At 40.3% G+C, this 26879-nt stretch overlaps 1 protein-coding gene across 1 annotated transcript; it reads right to left on the bottom strand.

The window, feature by feature from the left end:
• Positions 1-17224: 17224 nt before the first annotated feature.
• On the bottom strand, positions 17225-26334 carry SOST (sclerostin). The gene is made up of 2 exons (XM_010306456.2): positions 22120-26334; positions 17225-19168 (listed from the first exon to the last, which is right to left on the bottom strand). The coding sequence occupies exons 1-2, from the start codon at positions 22337-22339 to the stop codon at positions 18747-18749; spliced, it is 642 nt and encodes a 213-aa protein (XP_010304758.2). The 5' UTR covers positions 22340-26334; the 3' UTR covers positions 17225-18746.
• Positions 26335-26879: the final 545 nt, after the last annotated feature.

Here is a 26879-nt window from a genome sequence, read left to right as displayed (position 1 = left end):
ATGGTCTCTGCGGTTGCCATGACAGTGACTAGCAGGATCATAATACAAAGGTGAGGAGCCTGTAAGTTGAAGGAGGCCTCATGTAGGGTTTGATTGATAGAAAAAAGTGATTTTTAGCTTGGTAAGAAAGAGTGTGAGCAGCTCCTCCAGTTGCCCCTCGCTGGGTTCCCAGGGCCCTAAGCCCTCTTGCCAATAAGGAGGTATTTGCCCAGAAGCTATGAGAACAGAAGCTTAGCTAAAAAACCCAAGGAATTCTTCCATTTCTCTCTGAAGGATTCCAAATTGCAAAAAAAAGAGCTAAAAATGGGGCAAAGAAGAGCTACTGATCCATCCACTCCAAAGCATAGATTGGAGCTGTGACCAGCTAGGAATACATACTGCTACTGGCAGGCTTAAACACCGTGTTACCTGGTTTTTCCTCCATCCACCATATATTTGGATATGCTTAGAAGTCAGAGAATTCTCTTACTTTAATAGAGAGTAGCATGTTAATACATTAAGGATTCTAGACTATGCTAAGGACAAACTTTTTGGGTAGGATTTGGAGAGGATATTTGTCTTTTGGCCGGTCAGTCTTGCAGTTAACGTTACTCTTATTCATTAAAAAGAGCTACAAGACTTCAGGTTGATGCCACAAAGTGCTGTTTGTTCTAATTCCCACAGTTTTTTCTCACCCATATGTTTTTTGGGGACTTATAAGGTATAAAGCTGTAATTATACCTGCTGTAATTAACAAACCTTCTGTTCCCTGTTGGTAGTCAATAGACGACGATAGAATGGTAAGGTTCACTGGAAATGAAAAATCTTTGACTGAATTTTCATTACTATAATGGTCTAATTCTCAAATCAGCAGAACACGTGTATCAATCAGAAGTCAGAATGACTTCTGACATAATATTCCCATTACCAACTTGTAGAGTTCCTAGAGAGAAAAAAGAAAGGAAAATGTTAGAAGAAATACTTTTGTAATGCTTTTCTTTATGCTGCTAGTGTTGTTTCAGGCCTGCAAGAATATCTCAGGTATTTAGATCAGTAAACTGTGAGGAAGAAGTGTGGAAAATACACTTGTGTTATGCCTGTGATTAAATATATAGTGGATCTACAACTGGAGTCAAGTTATCAGTATATCGTAGTGATAGTTCCTCTTTTTACTTGGTGTCAATCCGAAATCATGGTTTCTAGCCATGAATGACCCAAATAATGAAATATGAAAATTTTAACATGGGAAGGAGTGTGGTTTCATTAGAAAAGGTGAGGAACAGGGACCTGAAAGTCAAAAATATATTTCCACATGGCGACTGAGTTACCATAAGGCTGTAGGCAATTCATTTAGCACCAAATTTTCTGTGTGTTGCACCTGTAGCTGGAACCAGATTTTCAAAAGAGCCCGACACTCAACATACAGCTATAGGTTGCTTTATCAAGTCCTCTGTTTTGCCAGGGGTCTGTGCCACTAGAAGCTAATAGCAGTGGACTTGGAGGACTTAGATGTCTACTCTGTTCAGTTCTGTGCTAGACTGTCAGCCTAATGCAAGAAGGATATGGCCAAAATTAAACACAAACTGACACTAAATTCACACTTTCAGATGGTTCCCATTTGAAAATAATGTAGGCTAGATCCAATTAGCAATTACCACTTATTCATTATCAACAAGTAGAATTCTAACTAGACTGATTGGAGCCTCAGCTACCCCCTCAGATTGGATTGGCAATTAAGGTACTGGTTGTATTAGTAATTATGGTTTACCATGAAATTACCCTCCCTTCTCCCCTCTCCCCCCCAAAAAACCATCGAATTAGCCATGAGTGGAATTATATTTATCACAGGACCCTGTGCAGTAGAGACATTGCAAATAAATACAAACCATTAGAAAACCACTCAGAGTGCTGTGCCAGCACAGTAATTAGGGTTTGAAGACAGGATTTTTTTCTCAAGCCAAATTGGCCGGGTTGTCATCCAAGAGCAGCTGCAAGTGTCTTCAGCAAGCAGCCCCGAGAGTGCAGATCTGGTCACTGGCTCCCCTGGTCCCCTTGCAGGAGCAGACACAGCAGAATCCAGAAGCAATGCGGAGAATAGAGTGTTCTCCCAATATAATCCTGGAGTAAGGAGCACGCTTGTGAATTCACCGGCTTAGTGTTTTACGAGATGTTCTGGTGACCCCAGTGGCTAACAGGCAGATGACCAACAGCCAGACCAATATGAGGCTGGTGCAGTGTATTTCAACAGACAAAGGTGTAAACAAAAGGATATAGCAAGCATAAACTAAACCAGAATTGTTTTTCCTTGCCCAGAGAATTAAAAACAAACTTCTTGCCCTAACGTTCAAATTCTAGTCCCTACAGTTGCAGCCTGTTATTTCAATGACAATTTCCAAGTGTCATGCTCTTGTCCCTGCTAATGACTAAATCAGCTTCTGACCTTGTCTCTCCCCTTTCCTCTTAGAGTTGCATAAATGCAATTGTCTCTGGTCTAATAGCCAAGGCGTGGAATGCTGTACCTCAGAGCTTTTGACTTTCATAGATGGAACAGCTATCACACTCCATCATCACTCTTACATTTCCTGCCTTGGAGGCTATCTGGTACAGCTGGTTTTGTGTATCATCAGTAGGGGTCATGGACTAAATATTGTTGTGTATACATTTAAATGGTCACTTTCATTATTTTTTTTCAAAACTTTTGAGGAAGTAGCTTTCAGAGAATCATAGAATGGTTTGAGTTGGAAGGGACCTCAAAGCCCATCCAGTTCCACCCCCTGCCATAGGCAGGGACACCCTCCACTAGACCACGTTGCCCAAAGCGCCATCCAGCCTGGCCTTGAACACTGCCAGGGAGCCAGGGGCAGCCACAGCTTCTCTGGGCAACCTGTGCCAGGGCCTCACCACCCTCACAGGGAAGAATTTCTCCCTAATACCTAACCTAAATTTCCCCTCCTTCAGTTTAAAACCATTGCTCCTCATCCTATCACTAGACTCGCTGATAAAGAATCCCTCTCCAGCTTTCCTGTAGCCCCTTCAGGGACTGGAAGGGGCTGTAAGGTCTCCCCGGAGCCTTCTCTTCTCCAGGCTGAACAATCCCAACTCTCTCAGCCTGTCTCCATAGCAGAGGTGCTCCAGCCCTCTGATCATCTTCGTGACCTCCTCTGGACTTGCTCCAACAGCTCCATGTCCTTCTTGTACCGGGGACCCCAGAGCTGGACGCAGCACTGCAGGTGGGGTCTCACCAGAGTGGGGTAGAGGGGCAGAATCCCCTCCCTCGACCTGCTGGTCACACTGCTGGGGATGCAGCCCAGGACACGGTTGGCTTTCTGGGCTGCCAGCGCACATTGCCGGCTCATGTTGAGCTTTGCCTCACCCAACGTGCAGAAATGCTGAGCGTTTTATTTTTCAACTCGTTTAGCCATCAGAATATGCGTAAACATATTGAATTTCCTTTAGAACACCAAGAGTTTTCCCTAGCTTAGAGTCAAAGACTTACATTGCTTTCAAGAAAGCAAAGAAAAAGAATCTTTTCTTTATAAATTCTCACATCTTGATCATCTTTAGATCAATGTTTGTAAGACTAAGAATTACGTCTCCTCAAAGACCATCTTCTCACCAAAGGAGTCAGTCCCAGGCATTTAGATTCCTGGGAGGTTGGGAGTTTTCATAAATTATGATAGATAATGGTATATCTTGCAATCTCCTAGGTTTCCAACACAGTTAATGCTGCACAGGGTCTTTCTCTTACAGATTTTGCTCAGACTCCCTGATATTATTTCTACTTAGGCAGTTAGCACATCTAAGAACTTCAGCTCAGTTTGGAAGCCAGGCAATTCTGGATTTGGCCAAAGCAGACTTGTACAAGATATTGTGGCTTATACAACCGAAGTTACATATTGGGGAATGTTTGAAAAATGTACCCTTCCAGAAACTGTCTCTCCTATAATACAACCCACCAGTACAAGAAATCCCCTCTTTTCCTCCATGTCATGTGCCGTAGACTGATACCTGGGAACCTCCTCCCATGGACTTAGGCCAGCAAGGCATTCTTGTCTAGAAGATAATTTTTCCAATGGTTTTGTAGAGTGACAATCTAAAACAAAATATAAAAGATAGAAGAAACTTAAAAAATAATAGTCTTACAATAGAAATATTTGTATGTTTTTACCTGTATATACTGCTGGTACTCCAATCCCTGCATGCCTTAGATTTCATCCAAAGGGAATAATTTCCCTTTTCTAGAAAGTAGAGACAAACTGAAAATTAATTTTTGGGACATCAAGCACGTGTAACCACGATTAGGGGATGACTTGCTAAGTATGTTGTTAGCTACTGTTTGCAGAACAAAGAAACAGAGCTGGCCAAATGAATGATAGTACAGATATTCTTCTCTGGTTACTGTCATGCTTTTTATATCATCTGCCAAGGATTAGAAATTCATCAGAAAGGAGACTGATATTGCAGTAAAATGGTTATTTCTCACAGTAATGTGTGGTCTCTTCATGCCTTCACTACATATCCATAAATTTATCTAAAGAGTCTAAAGACTCTGCACACAAACTTGGTCTTCATATTCCTAAAAATGATTTGACAACAAATAATAGGTTTCGGAAAAAAAACCCCCAAAACCACCCCAAAAATCTTCTCTTTGCTAATTCTAAAATGACCACCAGAAAGACAGAATGCAGGCAGCTAGAGGTTTGCCTGCTTTCCTTATGTCTGCAATAGAGTCACTCTGTGTGCCAGGGAAAAAAAGGGCGACTGTTGTAAAGATTTTGTTCTTTCTGCTGTGAAAACATTCATATGTTGTAAAGATTTTGTTCTTTCTGCTGTGAAAACATTCATATGACAGCAAAATTTACTGCCACAGTTTGGAAAAAGAAATGTGCTCCTTCAAAATGGAGGGTGGGGTTGTTCACTATCAACTCTTGTCTTATATTTTTCCTTTTTCTTTTAATAGCATACCATCTCCTAATTTCCAATCCTGAGCCTAAGGGAACTCTTTCTTCCCATTTCACTTAGATGTGATTTCTGATCTTGCAAGGACTTAATAATATAGTGAGGAATGCAATTAAAGGATGGACTGTAGAACCTAGTGCATTCTGAATGGCATCATAAATAATTAAATTAAAATTATTAATATAGATTTTTGCCATTAAAAAGGAAAAGACTAAGGAAAACAATAAATCCACTTCATTCGATTTACAGAATGTATAATTCAAAATATATTGACAAAAGCAAGCTGTCAGCATAATAATTTGTCTCCCTGTCTGTAAAATATGAAATGACACTTTTTCCCATTTCAGTAAGAACAATCTAGGATGCAGACAGCACAGAATAGAACATTTGTATCATAGTAATTCAAACTACCTGTTTAAGTTAGACAAATGAAAAAAATAGACTCCAGCCCACACATTGTGGCCTGGCACAGAGTAGCACCCAAAGATGAATGCAGCTGATGCGATTAATTTGTCGGGCCCTTACTTATCACCTACAGACTGAGGCTTCGTATATTATGAGATCATTTCCTGATGCATGCACAACGTGCTATTTCAGCTTGGCTCCATCCAAACAGGACAATTTACTGTGGCCAGAATTACCACCATATCACATTATTAAAATGCTCTCATGGTTAGTTCAGCCATTTGACCCCCCCCGAGTATTAGGTCTACCATGAGCTTCTGCTAGGGATGGCATGTGAAAAAGTCTCTTTCTTTCTGGTCTGTCTTACGCTGGTCACTTTTTGTCCCTTTGACATTTTAAATATGGGTAACTCACAAGCTCTGGTGCAGGATTTTCCTGTTTGCACTTATCTGTGTGCTGGGGGCTGTTTGATCACATCCTTCTCTTTATGAAATCTTAGAGTAATGCACAGTTTGTCTGTAAGAAACAGATATTATCCAGTGCCACACAAACTCTCCTGCATGTGGGGTCACAGACCACGTGAAAGCAGTAGAAGGAACAGAGCTAGGACACTCAGCGTGCCCAAAGTGCCATACCCCACACTTTGCTTAACTATTTTCCTGCTGAAAGCGTGACCTGAGTCATGCCGGTGGCTTTAATGAGTACTTCAGTAAGTTGCAGCTTAATATTACTCTTTAAAGGTAGCCAGCACCCTCCTTCTGGAAGGAAGGTTCTGGCAGTCCTTGCAGGAACCCAGCACTTCCTACTGGCCTTCAAAAGCCACGACTGATGCAGCTCCATCAGAGTCAGACCTGCAAAACCAAACCGGACATGCTCCATCATTTGTCTCCAGCAGGCACAGGAAGCTCTGTCTGCATCCACAAATCAACGTGAACATTTCTCACAATTCATTTTATTGCACTGAGTAAACAGAGTTCAGTTTATTGGGTTTTGACTTAAATAAGAAGATCTGTGGGGCTCTTGTTTCTCCGCGTACAGCCCCAGCATGCTGTGCCCCTGAAGACAGAGCAGCGCCTCTAATGAACAGTTTATTTACCAGAAAGGGGTTGTGTTTGGAAGTGTGTTACTCACACTACTACTCTGGCTATGTCCACCTTCTCGTTTCGGTTGGAATTGATCTTGCCTGTAAAATGCTATTGAGAATCAAAGCATTCCCAGAGAGAAAGTTTTTCTGCTTGACTGTCAGAAATGAAATCCTGCCCAGTGTCCAGAGCCATCCTGGGTATCCTTAAGGCATGTGCAGAATGGTAATCCGATTTCAAAGAAAGGTGAACAATTTACATATACCGAACTACTCAGGATTTAGCTATGTGATATGAGAACAAGATATTGCTCTCATGACATTCGAAGTCAGTGAAAAAGCTGATATCGACATCATTATCCGACTGCAGCATTTTCCCACTGTCTCAAGGACCCATTTCTACGCTCGTCTTTGCTCCCGAAACATTCTTCCTCGATGTACGTTTCAAACCTAGTAGTAAACGCCTTATCGTGAGCTCAGTAATTGAACCCTCTACAACAATATTAACTGAGGTTGATTACCCACCAGGCGTGCGTGTGTTTGTGTTTTACATTATATAAATAGCTGCCCAGCCCTGAGAGCAAGATAAGACGCGAGTCTTTGAACTGCGGGAAGGACAAGAGGAGTGACGGACAGCCGCAAACCCGTGAGACTGGTTGAGACAACTTTAATTTGTTTGTACAGCATGCATATGGAAGGGTCCTCACCTCCCGTTTTGGTAATGATAAATGACAAGACGTCGACAGTTATTAATTAAACTGCCTGGCATAGCAATGTACATGATGATAAGACCTAAGAAATGTGTAGCATTCCTTCTACCCCATCATGAGAATGAGGCCCCTCCGCTGTTCTCTGGCACAGCAGAGATTAGACTAAAGCATCAATATTCCAGTACAAGCTGGCTACCTAGTAACTGCCTGAACACAGGGCCCTAAAAATTGAAATCCTCTCTCATGCGATGTGTAGTAATTAAACTTCAGCATTCTTTCTGCAGGAAATGTTTCTCCTGTGTTGTTCCCACAGATTGTGCTACAACAACAATTTTAGCCCCACGAACTATTAACCAATTATAAAGGGATTTTCTCAGTCTGCTTTAACTGAGGATCAAAGGCGAATTTTTTTTTTTTTTTTTTTTTTTGGCCAGATATTGTAATTTAGGATATAAAACACCAAGTGTACACAGGACTCAAGGCTTTGGTCAGTCAAACGGAATGGACTCTGGGAAGTAACTCACACCCCATTTCAGCTTTTCTGAACCTTATTTCGATGTCATTGTTACCTTGGCAAAATATAACAGGGAATCTGGTCCGTGATGCTTACCGATAGGTTTTAAGCAATGCCGTAGGTGCCAGGCAAGCCGGTGGCAGTGATCGCCCCGCACATCCTACTCCTGCAGTACTGGACCTTGGTCATCTGCCTGGTTCGTCTTCTCTAGTTGTGCAGCTTGTGCTTCTGAAATCAGGGAATGTTTTTCCAAATTCACGTTAGCAGGTGCATAGACTTTCCCATAAACACACAGCAGTTATGAAATAAGTCACCTGTATCTGTGTGAGCTGAGGAAGCTGCCAGGAAACACCGGAGGAGCCATTTGGGTGGAAGCCTTGGCAGCTGCCGTGAGGTTTGCATCCGAGCGTTTGCAAAAATAGAGGATAGCATTAAGACGTGCATTTCCAATAGGAAAAATATAACGGCTGACTAAGGAGGCTTGGAATCTGTTACTGCATGAAAAATTAAAAGGAGATCTACAGTAGACAATGCAAAAAAACCCCCCAGTATTGTGATAGAAAGAAAAGAGTGAGAAGAAAGTGGCAGCTAAATAATTACTTCCCCTAGAGCAGCAGCCTTTCCGAAGCCAGCATAGCACCTACACAAACAAAGGGGGTCTTTTAGAAATACGTACACAGCTTAATCATTTTCACAGTTGTTAAAAACACTTTACATTATTCTTAAATGCAAAAAAAAAAAAAAAAGAAAAAAAAAGGCACTATAAAAAAAGCAAACCCTCTCCCATGTAATTAAATAGCAAGAAAAAAATGTTATGTTCTCAGAAAAAAAAAAAAAGGAGATGCTAACTACATCTCTTCTCCTACCAGTGACAGTCTCCTGACTCCTCTCACTCTGCAATTAAATCTTGTAAAGCCCTCAAGCTGGTGGCAGCACAAAATACCCTCTTTAAGGGCACTAAGTGCCTTTCACAATGTGAGGCTTTGGTTTTTCTTGGAAGTGCCAGAATGTTTAACCTGTTTTTCTTTTGTTATTTTATTCTGTTATTATTTTATATTTATACTGTACAGCCCTAACTGCCTTCACTGGGCTGGGGTTTTTTTTTTTTGGTCTCATACAAGAAGAGCAGCCTGAAATTTTTTACAATGTACCTGCTGACTATATTTTACCATGTTTTGCATTTAGTATAATTTATCTACAGACTGCTTTAAATATCTGTTCTTTGTAACAGATGAGTGCTATGCCCTCCGTGACCAGAACTACTTTAAACGTTCCAGCTGGTTTTAGACCTTTCAAATTGGTCTACCCGACTACAATTAAATTTCATTTAAACAGTGGCAACATATTGATGTGTGTGGCGGTATGAAAAAGAATACATAGCAACACTGTACGAATAGGTCTTTTATTTTTTAGTGTAAGGGTAAAGCCTGCTGCGGTATTATTTATTATTTAAAATACTTTTATTCAATGCATTCCTGTAAGGTAATAACAGACTGTTCAGCTTCTCAACCAAAGCTTGACCAGGTGCTTTTTCTTCTTTCCTTTAGAGACGGTCAAATGAATCACGTCAGCAAGTTCAAAATTTTTTTAATTTTTTTTTTTTCTTTTTTCCCCAGTTAGAAAGCATAGATCAGTTTTATGGTTGTTGATACACCTTTTAATATCCTCACGTTCTCTGTGATTCTTAACGATGGGCAAGAGAGCATGCTATAATTTTCTTCCTGCAGTTACAATCAGAAAAATATGTCCGACAATGTCTACACTTTTTTTCCTGCTGAAAATGAAAATGTAAAATACTGAATATGTTAAGGAAGAGAGCTATATTTGTTAATATAATAATAAAAGAAGACTAAAGAAACATCCTACCTGGTACCTGTGTAGAGTTTAGTATCACATCTGAGTAAAAATATTTTTAAATAACACTGCTACGTGCTGATTTACTACAAAGTACGTCCAACAGGATGTGTGTGGGTTTTTTGAGGTAAACCGTGTACTTGGCCTTGTCCTCAGCTGCTTGCAAAAAATGTAATTGAAAAGAAGTCAAAGGAGAGAGCTCAGCTTAAACCAACTGACAAGTTAATCCTTGTTTGCTCATATTCTGAGAGGTTATTAAGCTTAAGCATTAAATCCAAATATTCTTACCTGCTATGTACGTCAAGATTATTTTTTGAGAGATTAAACGTTACCGACAATTCCCAGTTTTGGCTCTCAGGAGATGTAACTCATGCCTGTGTAGGTACCCAGACTGAAACGGTTGATGCTTGATTGTGCAAACCATCACTAATTCTGCATTCACTGGTACTGAGAAAGCTATGTCTCCAGGAGCGCAGCACGCAGACATAGAGCTGAGTCTAACAGACAGCTTTTGTCTTCCTAAGAACACAGGTCTTGCTTCATCTCTACATCCTGTGAACTGCACAGATGGTCATTCTATAAATTAGGAAGAGCAAAGTGTGAGTAGAAAGGGTTCTGAGAGTCCAACAGAAGATTTTTAAGGACACTAAATGGGAAATGTGATTCTCTGCTGTATTTCTGAAATGAAGGGGGTGGTGACGTAAGCTAGCATGAAGAAGGTTAGACATAACCATAAGAGGAAAGGCTTCTCTTTGGCAACTATGGAATGATGGTCCAAAGAGTTCCTCACTGATGAAGCACTCTGCAAGATTTTTTTTAAATTTTACTTGGGAATGTCTCATAATTATATTTGAGATTATTTTTCTTGATATCTAAATAACCAGAATAAAGCTTTTTCAAGCTTTGTAAATTTGTAGACACCTGGAAATTTCCAGTGGAGGTGTATTCTCCTGTGTAGTGAACAGATTTGATACGGTCACTGTCACTTTTCTCAGCTGATTTCCAGACCATGCCTCCATAGAGTCTAGGTGTTAATAGCCCATGATGACTCAAGAAATTTTCTGAAATTTTTTTTCTGTTAAGTGAATTTCTTGAATGTTAGCCCATTTTAAACTGTCAGGTGCTGCAAGAATCCTTCCATAATGTGTTTCTTTTTGCTGATTAGTATGGCTTTTTTGGCCTTTCATAAGTAGAAAGATCTTGTCTTAAACTGCATAAATGTAACCCAGGTGATTGTCCTTTAAATATTGTCTTAGGATCCAGACGTCAAAAATCAGTACAGCTCACTGAACCCCATATTGGCTGCAGTTTTCTCTTGGACATGATTTTCTTCTTAGTTATATTTTGCTTAGTTGTGGTTTGTTTTTTGTTTTAAAGTTTTCTGGGCCAGCTTCTCAACAGACTTGTGTGTGAGGTCTCACCAAACAGCCAATTCCAAATATGTTTTCAGTATACCCGCTGCTGCCCCAAAGACCACCCATACACTTTCTATAATAAGTTAGAAGGGTTTATGTGAACGCCCTTAGGCACGTGTCATTTCCACTGCTCTTGGGCCTTCTATTTGCCTTCTAAATAGCAGAGCATTATATATATATAAAAAGTTATATTTTCCCTCTTTGCAGAGAAATGCAAGTACATTCAAAGTCATTAGGTATAACGTCTGTATGTAACATGTACTTCAAAATAATAGCGGTGTATTTCAGTAAATATAGTGGGATGATACTGCTGACCAAGACAGAATAATATATGAGAGCTGTGTAGCTTAAAAGTAAATTGGACATGGACGGAATTTATTGCTCACGCAGTCTGTTAAGAGTGTGCTACAAATCAGTTGCGTGATGGCCACTTTGAGGTTCCAAGCATCCAAAAATAATGAAAAACTAACTAAAATCCTTAAATTCTAGTCAGACAGCATTTCCACCTAGAAGAAAGGGACATGCTTGAGGATGCAATGCTTAAATTCTGCAATTATGGCAGTTTTCCCACTAAGGATATCCTATTCATGAGTTCCTGTCACTGAACTATGCTCCATTGAATGTTCATATTTCTTACCACTTTTCACTCCACAAAGTACTATTGTTCTGTTCTTGTTGCAAGTCCAAAGAATAATCCTTATGATTGTCAGCTCTTGATGCCATATTAGAGATGTTAATGAGAAAACTAATTGTAGAAAAAAGTATCTTTTAAAATGGCTGGGCCAATTTGTAGCTCCTAGGAGGACCCCAGACACCTCTGATTTGAAGATTACTTTATTAATTGATGAGCAGGCTGAAATTTCACCTGCATTTTCTCAGTTCATTGGAAGTCTATGCAATTGTGTGTCCTCTTTCTCCCCTCAATAATGATTTCTTGATAGCACTATTTTTGTTTCTAGACACGCAGAAATCCATCATGAGTGAAAAGTTTCTGGTTCTGAGCACCACCCTTAATCTGAAGAACAATTTTAGAAGAAAACGATCACTTTTAAAACTAACTTCTCCTGCTAATTTGACTAGAAAAAAATAAGGCCCTGCAAATAGCAAAACCCTCCAAATGGGAGAGTAATTACCTTAAATTAAGCCTTATTTCTGGTTATAAAAAAACCCCAACCAACAACCACCCAATTTTAAAAGCATGTTGTGCAGACTGGAAGCATTAGAGTTAAATACTGGCCATTTTATAGTGAAAGGGAAGGAAATAGAGAAGAGGAAGGAAGGAAGAAGAGATTAGAGAATCTGGCAGATGTAAATAGTCTCAGAGGAGCCACTATGTCCCAAGGCCTCTCCTAAGGGAAGTTTTTACACCAAAGAATCTGGTAGCCTGAATGAAGAATGACATCACCTATTTATTTAGCCAGAACTGAGATGTTTTCTTAAGACATTGAAATAACCTCATGCCACAAGCATTAAATTGTTGGTGAAGTGATAAAGATGTCTGTTTAATTTAGGGCCTTGATAACCACGAAATAAATACACTTTTGTTCCTTGGTTTGAGAGTATATTTAAATTGCCTGGAAAGCCACGAACAAGAAAGCTTGAGTCTGGAGGTTAATAGTACAAACAGCCTGGTGTGGGAGTCTTCAGTAGGGAGATGCATGAATTTGGACTTGTAAGCAGCTCAGTCAGGGAGCTGGGGCTGCTTCCCTCTGAGATGAAAATGATGGCATTACCCTTCTGGACACCAAGCACAGATCAATGTTTCCACATCCTGGGTGCTGTACAAATTCATAAGAAAGGGACAATTTCAATCTGAAGTGCTAGTGCCGAAGTGTCATGACAGCCCCACCTAGATCAGTTAGAATCTGAGTAGCCAATATGGAGCTAGAAAGTGATTCACATCACACACTGTCTCACCTGGGTTGGCTAAAATGGATGTTCATGGCAGCAGCGTGAACCAGTCAGCCCCTGGTAGCTCCAGGGAGAAGCAGGGCTGGGATGGAGTTCAAGCTTAGCTACTGAAGTGTTCAAAATGACACCAAGGTGTGTGGTGTGGTTGACACGCTGGAGGGAAGGGATGCCATCCAGAGGGACCAACTTGACAGGCTGGAGAGGTGGGCCTGTGCGAACCGCATGAAGTTCAACAAGGCCAAGTGCAAGGTCCTGCACATGGGTTGGGGCAATCCCAAGCACAACTACAGGCTGGGTGGAGAATGGATGGAGAGCAGCCCTGAGGAGAAGGACTTGGGGGTGTTGGTGGATGAGAAGCTCACCATGAGCCAGCAATGTGCACTCACAGCCCAGAAAGCCAACCATGTCCTGGGCTGCATCCCCAGCAGTGTGACCAGCAGGTCAAAGGAGGGCATTCTGCCCCTCTGCTCCACTCTGGTGAGACCCCCCTGCAGTGCTGCATCCAGCTCTGGGGTCTCCAGCACAAGGACATGGAGCTGTTGGAGCAAGTCCAGAGGAGGCCATGAAGATGGTCAGAGGGCTGGAGCACCTCTGCTATGAGGACAGGCTGAGAGAGTTGGGATTGTTCAGCCTGGAGGAGAGAAAGCTCCAGGGAGACCTTAGAGCCCCTTCCAGTCCCCGAAAGGGCTACAGGAAAGCTGGAGAGGGATTCTTTATCAGCGAGTCTAGTGATAGGATGAGGAGCAATGGTTTTAAACTAAAGGAGGGGAAATTTAGGTTAGGTATTAGGGAGAAATTCTTCCCTGTGAGGGTGGTGAGGCCCTGGCACAGGTTGCCCAGAGAAGCTGTGGCTGCACCTGGATCCCTGGAAGTGTTGAGTTTAGCCATACATTGTGATGTGGTAGAGGTGAGATAATATTTTGAAGGTTGCCTCTGTGTTCCTTATACTTTTATTGCAGAATTAGCAGGGCTTGTGCTGATGAGTTTTATCTCTAGTCAGATTTTACTGATTTGTTTTATTATCGTCTCTTCACAGTAATAATTTGTCCTCATAAAAGAGCAATGAGAGCTTTTAGGATTGAAAGAAACAGGTAGTTCATGATACAGTGTCAGGAATGGTTAACAGAGACAGAAGAATCAGCATCATTTCCTTCCCTTTGGGCTTCAGGCACAGTATATTTATTATGCTCTAGTGAGAATAGAATTCGTTGTGGCTTAAAGAAATATAGAAAAGCACCATATTCCTAATTTGATGAAAAGACAACAAGGCGTCACGAGCCTTGTCCATGAAGCACTGCACCTTGATGCTACAACTCTCCAATTTTCAGTGTAAAAACTGTTCCCACAATTCTGGAACAGAAGAGAAATGTCCATCCTTTTGTATATAACTGGAAAAAAAACCCCTCTGTACAGAATTGTCCTTTGATGGCTTTAAGACTGAAAGGGGAGCAGTTGCACTGTTTTGTATGACTGAGTAACATCAGCCGTGTTTGTTGCAAGTTCTGCAGCTTGTACTGGCCTTATTTTAAACTGTGAGTTATTTTAAAGGTGGCCTATCAGGGGGAGTTTCAGTTTATTCAAATTTCAGGTTACAGCTGCACAGTACGTTCAATCCAAACTCAAGCTACATATAAATATGTTCTATGTTAATTTAAGACTTTTGGGCCTGTTTACTATAGAAAAGTCATTCTGTGCGCCCATATACTGCACTAATTTGAGTGAAACAAGCTAATTATAAGTTGATGTCATATGGCTAAAAAAAATTACATGTTTATTCCTTCCGTATTTCATGATGCTGACTTTCTCAACCACATTTGCAGAATACACACATAATGTGTTTTCTGGGCCTAGGGCCTCACTGGATAAAGTTATGTCCTTTATTGTGCAATTTGTAATTAAAAGTTGAACCTCATGCAAAGTCTTTGGGACCTTGTGGATACCAGCAGGCTGTTTGTGCCGCCTGTGAGTTATGTTTCACTGAATAATAGCAGAATTGTATTTTTGCCAGAAAAGGAAATAAAGCTGGCACGCTGCCTGTAAGTCAGTGAGTATATTGTAGAGAATGAACCGTGGTTCGTTGTCTACACAAGTTGGAAATTAAAATGGAGGACAAATGAATGTTCAAAGCTGATTTGGAGAAATCATGAATCCTGTCTGAAAAAGCAGCTTTTTTTTTGGATTTGTGTGGACTACCCATTATGACAGTTCAGTTTCTGACAGGCAGCTGTCTCCAGCCAAGTGAAGGTAAATTCAGTGACCTGTTACTACTTATAGTTCAGTAGCACCTAAATTACGTACCATTGTGCTATTTTACTGCAAAAATTACAATGAAGAAATTCACCCTTGTTTATAGTCCTGAAGAAAAACTATTAAATGCTGCTGTAAAAGGAGTGCAGAGCAGGTCTCTGCCCATTACGAAGTCCCTTTGGAGTATTTGTTACTCTGAAAGATCCTGTCCCACATATGTCTGGTGTCCAGTAATGTTCCACCAATGTAAAGACAATCTATAAAGTCACTCTGTTTTTTCAGTTATTTCCTCTGTGTCTTCCCCCCCCCCCCCCTTTGGAAAGAACTGGAAGTGTATAGATTTGGTGTGAAAGATAAACTGAAATTTCCTGCAGACGCTCGTTCTCAAAGCCCCAGTTAGAGATGGGCTCTCCTCTATACAGCGTGTCCCTCGAGTCCTAAATAACGCTTTCGGCAAACATTGACATAGTTTAATAGGCCAGTAAGTCACTCTCTAAATTTCTGTCTTGTTCTAGAGCCCTACCAACATCTGTAAGTAATATGTACTAAAATCATGTACATCTTTATTACAGTTTTTTAAAAAAATGAGAGAGAGGGGAAAAAAAAAATCAACCCAAATGCTTTGTTTGAAAAGAACCCACAATGGGAGGGGGACACAACATGACAATGTAGGAGTCTACCTCTGTGAAACATCCCACATTTTGATTTTTCCAGCTGTTTCACAGAAAGCTACTATTCCCTGTTCCTCTCCTGATAACATAAATTGCTAAAAAGGTGGTTGGAGGGGACTATTTCAGGAGTAATATTACACAAGACTAAGCATATCAGCAGGCCGCTCATCTAATCCACTTTTAACCTGTAGTAAGAAACCAGTGAGAAGCAGCTGTAAACAGGATGGGCTCTGAGAGGAAATATAGTAGTATAAGTGTCTCAGGACTCCCTGTCCATTGGTGTTCTTGTAAAAGGCTTTATAACACGCAAGGAACCAATCATTACATTGTAAGTCAGAAAACTGCAAGATTCTGAATGGCAGCTTAACAGCAGGAAACTTTTGCACTTTTTGTGGAAGAGAACTGTGTGTGAGGATTGGGGTTTTTTTTCGGAAGAGGATGTGTTTAAGGTGAAACATTTGGGAGAAAGATATTGCTGGTTCACCCTGTTCTTCTGAACTTCCAGGAGTCCAGCATGACGTCTCAGATAAAGTGGAGTAAGTGTCTTTCATGGGTTTATCATAGTCAACATTTTAAAAACCATATTCCAGTAACTTTAGATGCCAGTGAGACTGTGGAATAGCTTTTCAGAGGAGCTGAACCGCTTTTCTTACTTAAGAAGCACTTGCAGGTGTTCATGCTGATTTCCAAGAATGAAGCCCCAAGTGCCAAATTCATAAAGTCAAAGATAAGTCTGGAAAATGTTGTCACAGGTATGACAACTGTTTGTATTAGGTATTTATATGAGGTATCAAATAATAGTAGTGAAAGGACACCTTATCTACTGACAGTCTTGAAAAAAACTGTTCATCTTTGCAGCTGTATTGAAAGATCTGCATGCTACGTGCAGTCCGAGCTCAGTTTTCCCTGACTTCATTGGAAAATGTTTTTGTTTCCTAAAGAACATGGCCTTATAAATGAAAATGGGCATAGGTCTGCAATATCAAATTGTTTAACTGCTGCTCGGCAGCACTTGCAAGGAGATTCCACATTTCTTTCTTTCTCAATGAGAGAAATCTGAAGCAATCAGATTTCAATCAAGAAATCTTGATCAACAGTTCACAGACTTTTGTTTTCTTTGGGGGCTTTCTCAGGTTGTGAACATATGAATCAGGAAATGTCACTGGGGCTAGGAGGGAAACTGAGATCGAGTGAGTTTTTCTTCCCCAGGGGAAGTAGAAATGAGAATATTGAAATAGTTTTGAGCTCCACATCCGCTCAGGAACACTTTTTCCACGAGAAATGTCGTGCGGTGGAGCAAGAAGTTTCAGGGTCGAGTTTCTTTTGAGATGTGTGGGTTATTGATTGAGAATTAATGACCCTGACACATTCTATCATAGAAATTGGAGTCAATACCCTAACTGTTCTGTAATTCACTGGCTTTGCAGCAAATCAGCTTTACACTATAGCTGAAAATCAATGAGTCCTCCTATAATTAATCATTGTTTCTACTTTATTAACAATGTATTTAAAAACAACAGGCTAATATTTTTAAAGCAGTATTAATTCTCATTCTCTACAAGGAAAAAACATCGCATAAATAATTTCTGAGAAAAAAATAAATATGTAATTCACTCTCTGAAACAATAACTTTTCTCTCTAGTTTCTGGTCCCACGTAAAATAATTGCAAAATCTATTAACTTCACAAATTTCCATAGTTTATATAACTTCAGCATAAACTCTACATAGAAAAGAAGAACAGTGAGGAACTGTCTTCATCCCAAACTGTGTTCATCTGATACTACACTTAGCACTTCTACAGGATATATACAGCATGTGACAATTCACTTTCTAATAATATTCTTTAATGTAAAACCACAAACACTAGTCTGAATGTTGAGAAGCTAAGTAAAGGAAAGTTGCTGTCAAACTAAAGACTTACCAAGGTTGCACATACCAAAGATGTTTCTAGAGGAATTAATGACTTTAAAATTAGCAGAGGCTCACTTTTAATGCAGAACCAGCACTTTACTCCCAGAACTTGGCTTGCACAGTCTTAGCACTACGAAGTGTGTGGCCAGATAATCTAAACTCCACATAATAGAAAATGTAAATTGAGCTATCTAAGCTAATACTAGAATCAATTGCGCTCTAGGAAATAAGGAATAATCAGTATTTTTTATGTTAAATTATGCACATCGTTAGCTGTTTACTGGACAAACATCAGTGAGGTTATCTGGTTTCAGAGGAGCATCCATTTCATAAATCTGCTCCACAGAGTAGAATTTGTTTAATTGTTCCTAAAACAAATCATTGTCCCTAAACCAAATACAGTTTTAGTTACCAAATCTCAGTTTTCAATCTGTTGATCCTACAGTCTTTTAATTAAAAGTATGAAATAGATTTGTCACACTTTTGAGAACATGAGTGTCGTACTTTGAATTTTGTGTTTTAGAAGAAACAACTGGGGCATGAGGACATCTGCCACGGTGTTAATTTCCCAACAATTTGCCTGTAGCCGCCGTAACTGTTGACATCACTGCTCTCACTAACTTTCTACAACTCATCCAGAGAATGGTAACTCTCCCGGTGCTTCCCTAATCTCATGCTTGTCCTGCATCATGGCACTTTATAAAAGTGGGAAAGGGATCTCGGTGTTCTTTTCACATAAAGTGAGTAGAATGACTTCTAACAAAGTGTGATTGTCACTGTAACAGCTTCACTTTTCTCTGCCTGCCTTACTGGTACAAGCCACACGACCTCACGTGAGTCTCCAAGGTGTAGCTCTCCTCTCAGACTGAATTTAGGTGTTGCTACCTCCAGCTCGGTTTATCTCATTCTCTTATCAGACCATAACTGCTATAATCTGACAGATTTTTGACTATGTGAGCCTTTGACCCAGCTTAGCAGAAGGAATTGGAACCTACTGCAATCAGAACGTCATGCTGTGGCCTGCCAGTGCCGTTTGATGTTTTGTAAAATATCCAGAGCTGCTAGGCCGTATCACTCAGAGCCACCTTCTAATAAGCATTTTCTAACTCATGCTGGTTAGACTTGCTGCTCCTGGCTCTGGAGAGACGGGGCTTCTTGTTCTTCTGAGGCCTGACAGGTTCCTTTCCAAAGTCCTTCAGCTCGGACTGGTTGTGGTAGCGAGTGTAGCGCTTGCATTTGCAGGCTGTGACAGCTCGGAATTTGTAAGTCCGAGTCTCCTCCTCGGGACAAGCCATCTGGATGCGCTGCGTGCGAGTGTGAGCAGGAATGCAGCGATAATCCGGGGCATTCTGCCGCCACCACTTCCCTCGACCGATGGAGTTGGGAAGGAGGTGTGAGGGCACGCACTGACCAGAGCAGACCAGTTCCTTGACAGGCTTGATGCTGCGGCAAGGCCCCTCCGTGACGTAGCGGGTGGTTCGCATTTCTCTGCAGCTAAAGTCGGAAGCGTCTGCAAACAAGAAAGACGTTAATTACTGACTACTTTCTTCCCCCTCCTTGAGGAACCACTTTTTTGTTTCTGTAGCAGGTATCCAGCTCTGAGCTAGGTACAAGCTGGACATGTTGAAGGGCAGATTTTGAGAGGAGTATCACTCGTGCAGCTTCTGAATATTTGGCTACTCTAGTCAGGACACCCTTGAATAACAATGTACAAATCGATTAATAAAATCCTTCTCTTGCCACTGGGTAAACTCCATGTCAGGGTTGTGCAGGTGGGCAGTGGACCTTCTGAAGTGTAACCCCAGCAGCAGTGGTTACTTCATGGGAAATTTTCATAGAATCATAGAATCTTTAAGGTTGGAACAGACCTCTAAGATCATCAAGTTCAACCATCAAATGGGATGGGATTCTCCTGGCTTCATTTACCTGTGGGCAAAACCTTCCCCCATTTGCTCTAGTTTAACCCTACTTCAGAGGTTGACTCCAGATTTAAATTCTTTTGCAACAAAGAACGTGTTCCTTGAGTAATTTTGAACTAGCAGAATGTGTTCCAGGGTAGGGAAATTAGCAGGTAACAACAGCGCTAAGGAATTCCTACTCTTCAGGCATTAGGTTTTCCAAGTTTACTGCTCTCTGTGATAACCCCACAGAATTTCCATCAGACAGCAAGAGGCGTTTAGAGTGTTCCCCCCACACTTTTTCTCAATAGATAGCTATAGGCAAATGAAACATTAGCAAATACAAGATTTTTTTAGCCTTAAGGATTTAGAAAAACTTTGCAATTGTAGGAACAGACTTTTTCCAAAGGTGTCTCTTTTGCCAAGTGACATGCTTGGCTAATTGACTTGCTTGGAAGACACAGAATTTGATTTTTGAAGGTGTTAATCAAATAACTTCATCTAGATAAACACGTTAATGTTCTTCTCTTAGAAAAAAAGGGTAGTTTTAACTTAGGGATGCTACTTGGGGTGGAAATCCTCAAAGGTCAGCTTAGAAATAGAAGGCTGTATCTGTGAGGTCCATTCTCCTTGCTGTGCCCAAGGTGGTTCCCTCCTTAGTACATCAAAAGAGAATTCTGACCCTGAGTCATTAGTCATAGAACAGTATTTGTACAGACATTTTAATTTTTTGTTTTTCCTGTGAAGTACAGAAACGTGATTTTTTTAGTGCTCAGATTTATATTTATTGAAGTACAGCTAGCAAGATTTCATTTTTTAAAAGTTTTAAGGACTGCATTGATGAAATGAGACGATCCTTGTCATAATGCTGTGACAAAAATGCTGACAGTTGAACTCCATGTGCACTTAGTCTAATCGTCCCAAGTTCCCTAAGGATTTAAGAAAAGTATTTCTGTCTGTGTAAAAAATAATGCTCTGAATCAGGTGTTTTGTACCACCATAGCACACAGGCAGATACAGTTAAATAGATGGACATTTGCCTCAGCTATATAGGTTTATTTTCTGTGCATATGTGTCCTGTTCTGTATGTGTGCAGGTTCCATATACTGCAAAATTATTCACAGCCTGGTGCAACGTTATGTGTCCCGGGAAGGTCTGGCCACTTTGGATCATCATTTTGATTCCTTGTGTTAAAGATGTTAAAATACGTTATGTAAGACCATTGCATATCTTCAATAACTGTCCAGTCTCCTTCACTCTCTTTTTCTTAAGTAAATGCCCTTTCCACTTCAAAAAATATGCACGTATCAGTGGGACAGATTTCCCCCAGTTGATGTCAGAGTCATAAGAGGCTAAAAAATGAAGGTATTCAGATGTAACAAAACCAACGTGCCTTGGGCTGGTGGTTGGTGGGGCTGCCTGTCAGAAGCAGAGTGCTCCCCCTTTTAGGCATTTAAGACCCTTATGAAGTTGCACTCTCAAAAAACATGACTTCTTTCTTTTTCTTCTTTTAAAATATTCTTAATGTTATGGTTTTAAACACCTTAACTGACAGAAAAACACAATTCCCTTCCAGTTGTCCCCCAAAAAAGAAGGCTAGCTCAGATCTGCAGTGCACAATAGTGGAAATAGTGGAAACAAGTTTGACTTGTTGCTACGTGCATTTGGCAGCCAAATGTGTCGGTCTGGAGGACCAAGCTTGCCCTATTTGCCAGTAGAAAGCTTCTTTAAAAATACCTTTCTCTGTTTGGTGCTAACTCCCCATCTTCCGTCTCGCCTCACAAAACTTGTGCTTTGCATCATGGCTAATATTAGACATTTGGCCAAACGCAGTGACAATCTATTATGAAGTATATGTCAGTGCTGTTAAAGTAGCCAAACTGACTCCCGGATTGCACAGCTCTTCAAAATACAGTCCCCTCCAATTCATTTGGGCATGAATTCCCCTGGGGAATGCTTTAACTGCTTGGAACAGCTTTTCGGCTGCTGGAATCTGGCTGAAAATCTGGCTGTTGGGAAAGGAAAATGAGCAGCACACTTCTCTCATCTAGCTGAATGCAACCTCCATGTGCCATTTTTGCTGTATAAGTTTAGATATCGCTGGTGTGACTCTTCCTAAATATTAAGAATTTATATTATTATCACCCACTGTCAACCCATTGCCCCATCCTAACATCAAAGAGAGAAAGATGACCTGTAAGCAAGTCAGTCCCTTTCTTCACAGTGCTTGCAAGCACAAAACACAAGAGAAATTCAAGTACTATCTTCTACAGGTTTTACATATTGGAGTTGTGTCTGCAGAGAGCAGCTGGGCAGAATCGGAATGCATATTGTAGTACCTCAGGATTGTTCAAAAGGTAGACCACATTTTTCATCGGTAAACTCTGGTATATCCTTTCTAACATGTACATCGATACTTCTTCAACAGTAGATGTGACTCCCTATCACTTACAGCATTAGGTCCATACCTAAAGGTTTTAATAAATAAACATACATGATAACAAGTATTCTTTTACAAACTGTCTGTTAGGATCCAAAACAGTAATAATATTATTATTCTTACCATTAGGGTCTGGAGCTTGTTGTATGTGTCTTCCTCCATGCTTTGCCTGGTTCATTGTGTTGTTGTTGCTGAAAGTCTGCTCCATTGGTGTTTCTGTGTTTTCAGTGATCTCAGGAATTATTTCTGTAGCATCATTTTTAAACATTTGCCACCCTTCCACAGATCGAAATGCAATTTGTATTAAGACACAGACAGAGCACACAGCCCAAGAGATCTGCATGGTGGGAGCTCACAGATTAGCTTTTCAGCACCCTGACAGTCTCAGATCCCAGGCAAAGGCACATTATTCCCCTTTTTTAAATCCTTTTTAGATCCAAGCCAGCCAATGACTATACAAAGTGGGAAGGGCCAGACAACAACTCATTCATCTCAGCTTTTGTCAGTGTGAAATAAAATGGGTGTGTGGGGGTGGGTTAGTGACAATATTCTACAACTTCTACGTAAAAACTTCTCATATGCACTTCATTTTTGTGCCTGGCAACAATGGGGATTGACAAGATGAGGATGAATTGCAACCTGACAAGTCTTTCTGCAGTTTTTTCTCACAATGTTATAATTAAAACCTGCTTCTATGTCCATATTTGAATCTTTGGCTATTGTCTTTTCCAAAGGTTTTTAAGACTTTTTATTTTTGCTGTTGTTCTTACTCCTTCCCCCCGCCCCCAGCACAAAGTAATCAAATCTAAAAACTGTAGTTCAGGAGTTATGTTTTTCAGTCTCTGCAGGCAAATGATTGGGGATGGGGTGTGGGGTGTTTTTTTTTTTCCTATACAAAACAAGGAGCTCTACATTTTGTTTCACAAATGTACTGGAAGAAACAGGAAAGAGCTTCTTTTCAAAATGAGAAATCATTTTGGTTAGTTTTCCTTAAAAAATAGGCTACTATATATGTTAGATTCTATATAAGAATATGTTAGTTAGGGTAAACAGCCAGGATGTTGTACATCATGCTTTTTGATGTGCTCTTTCTCACATTTGCATGTGCTTTAAATTCATTGCATACTACTGCTTCTGCTGACTTTCTGTGCAAGTGTGGAATATAGCACATTTGCTTATTTTGAACACGAGAACATGATCAGACTGATAGCCATTCATGATGCAACCAACAAAAAGAGAATTGATGACCTTATGTCTGGGGCACCTGTGCCCAAGATGTGTCATGTTTTAAAATCTCATCTATGGTATTCTTCTTCCTCGCAAAAATTATAGTGGTGATAGTTGCATCATTTCTTTGTCTCAAGACCACAAACACTTTCAAGTCATTTGCAAATTATTTCAGGCTAAATACATTAATCAGAAAGCATCTCGGCTTTTAGTAAGGTTAGATACTACATCGAGCTCATAGTAGCTACTGAAAGCAGAATGTTTGCTTAAAGCAGTAGAGGGACACCCATGCGTGTTACTGCAACGTTTGTTGCATACATCCTCATGAAAATATTTCATGTAGAAGAGATTCAAAAGTGATTCACTGTCCGACTTTTCCCTGCTACTGTAAGACTCATTACCTAAGGCTTGTGTTCTACCCTGACAATTCTCCTGACCTGGCACGGAAAACAGGTATCAGCAATTGTAAAGTGGAGGTGTATTCTCCCTGGACGTGACCTTGATGATAAAAAATAAACATCAACAATGACCTGAGGATGTTTCACCTCTTCAGCCTTACACATACAGAGCCACACACACAGCGGATGCACTAGCGCTACGTATCCTACCATCTCAGAAATTACTCTGGTTTTGTGAAGGGATACAACATACTATTTTCTTTTCACAAGATTTTTTTTTTCTCCACAGCTAGTCAGGATATCATTCTTTAATACAGATTGCTGTCACACAATTTGCCTCAGATGTGCTGATTCCTTTTTCCCTATAATCATCACCAGCAGCACTGATTATCTTTCATTAATAACCGCCTCCTTTACTCAAAGCAGTTAATGATGGTCTCACAAATACAGGAAACCTAAACACACAGCCATTGCAAATGGTTTTTCAAGCAGAATTTTTCTCACTTATCAGTAAGTCTATTTTTGGCTTAGAGCTACAGGTGAAATCTGTTCAACAGCAAGGGACACACAACTTCACAGGGGCATCGCATGATTGCCACCAAATAAAAAGGGTTCTGAAGACAAGAAAGACCCCAGCTTGGAAAGCTGTGGAACCACCTTCTTTGCAGATTTTTGCTGGTTAGTTTGGGGTTTGATTTTTTTTTTTCCCCTCAAAGAACAGGCTAGACTACCATGATTAAGTTATACTTGAAATTGTGTATAATGATATCAAACTCTGCTTTCAGGCCTTACAGCGCAGCTATTTTTTTTTCTTTCCTTGGAATTTGGAATCCTATTTGGAAATACTGACATGTAATCTTCTAATGGCCCTCAAAGGAATAAAATGGTGTGGGGTTTTGTTTTGGTTTTTTAGTTTGTTTTTTTTTTTTTTAAACTGAACAAGATGGGAAAGATGACCAGGACCTAATCAAAGATTTTAAACTTGGTATTATTTTTGTCAGATAGGAATAGCACCCTGTAGTGGTATTCACCAGCAGTGACCTTGTTCAAAGCGAGATCACAGCTTGTGCCACGATGGAGCACAGCTGAAAAGCAGAACAGGAGAGCAGAAGAAAATTGAGTACTGGTAATCACTGAACCATTGCTACCTAGTCACTCCTCTATTTAAATACCCTCAGAAAAGTATGTATCTGTCAAAGCTCAGTTTCTGTGAATTGCTTTTCAGGTAATGTTTGCCTAGAAACTATTTCCAAAAGCTATCAGTGTAGGCCTGCTACAGAGAACCTCATTTACAGTAGTCAATTGTCACATAAAACATTAAAATTTTCTTCATGTAACTTCTCTAAGTAAACAATATCTCCTCTATTAACTGTCAACATTTATCTGTTTTACCCACTGGCAGAAATAATACCAAACAATCTATGAAAGTAAAAACCAGAAGCTATATTTAGCCTTTGGCTTAAAACTCCTTGTCCACAAGCTACGAGGGCAGCTTAATGGAGGCAAGAAAAGAATCCATATCCCGTAGATATTCAGATTCCTTAACTATGAAAACATTCTTCCATGTCCTGTAGGTGCTTGCCTGCTCACAGTACTTTCTCCAACAAAGCAGACATGGTCGGGGCTGCAGCCCTCCCACAATTAATTGATTTTTGCACTGTTAATGCAACCAGACAAATGACCTATCATGGATGCTTTCAGAATGAATCCTCTCCCACCAGGGTGGAACTGAGTTTGGACCCTCTATATTCAGAACTGGGATGCTATTTTCTGAGCTGAAAAAACACCACCTGTAGCCATGCTAGGAAGGAATCAGACATCTTGGGGGAGCAGGTACAAGGAGGAACATGGCATCATATGCTCAGCCTGAATCTGTTGCTGCTGCTTTCTAGCCAGACTTCTGTCCCGATGTACTTGCACTGCAACACTGCACTATGAAGGCATGCATATATAAACCAGTTTCTGAGATCAGGCCCTAAAATATACGCGTGCAGTTTAACCTTATCTGTGGACAAGGGCTCATGATTTACACACTGCCCAGGAATTCAGTCTCTGACATGTTCAAGAAGAGCTTGTTTGCTTCTCAAAGTTCTTTTTCTAAGATGCTGCTAAGCCACCCTTGCCCAAGCAACTTTTATCTGTCTCATAAGAATTCTGCTGAGTCACATACTACCTTGTGAATATATCAGTCTGAATGCTATGATGTGATCTCCTCCGAGAGCCAAGAATAAATGGAAGCTTAGTATTTTCCCAGCAGAGACCAGCAAATGCACTGATAAATCATTCTGGTGGCTTGCCTTTTTCAATGATGAGACAAGAATACATTAGATTCACACAATAGCATAGTTCAGGGATGGAATGATGACTATCTGGTGAGGAATAACAAGCCTACAGCTCCATCTGGTGAGTCAGCTAGCCAGCGACCTTGGCATACTGGAATTAAAAAACCCAAACAACTCACTTAATTGTACTAGTCACACGATCTGCATTTCCAGGATTTGTTTGCAGAATAGCAGAAATGAATAGGACACTAATTGTCAGGAATAAATCCTTAGAAGATACCTCTCAGGCCTGTTCTATTTTCAGTTTTACTCATTGGCAAAGACCAGAAAGTAATTTTAGAAGAAACTTCTCTGCTACGCTAAATGAGACTGCATTAAATAGTCCCTCTGTGCTAAAACCATTATAGCAAACTAGCAGAACTGATTTAAAGGAAGAAGGGAAAAAAAATCCTGCTTCTGCTTCTCACATCAGCGATTTAATTAGTTCTGGACAACATGAGACAGCTCAATGAAAATATTTAAATGATGAAAACAAACATTGCAAATATCCTTTCTGCTCTTCTTTGCCTATTTGACACAAGTTTGTTTTTCAACTCAGAGAGCATGTAGTGTTCTTATACACAGTGTTTTTCATCTTCAAAGCCTTTTATGAAGATTAATTCTCACATCACCAAGACAAGTAAGCCAGGCATACTCGTGTTGTAGGAGAAAAACGTGTCCAATACTAACACAGGCTCAACATCCAAAAATGGAATTACAATACAACATATTGTGGCTGCTAGTCCTGCATTCAGATGTTATGAATTCCAAGTTTGAAATAACTTCATGAAATGTTCACTTTTCAGCAGTGACATAGTGCAACATGTTCCATGAAGTATTTTCTGGCAGTACCTATGGGTTGGAGTAGCATACTAGATACAACACTTATCAACACTGTAGTCTCAGCTGCAGGACCAAAGGATGAAGAAAACACTCA

Source organism: Balearica regulorum, chromosome 24 (assembly GCF_011004875.1).
Source record: "Balearica regulorum gibbericeps isolate bBalReg1 chromosome 24, bBalReg1.pri, whole genome shotgun sequence".
Classification (NCBI taxonomy): domain Eukaryota; kingdom Metazoa; phylum Chordata; class Aves; order Gruiformes; family Gruidae; genus Balearica; species Balearica regulorum.
This window is presented reverse-complemented; position numbering and strand designations above follow the sequence as displayed.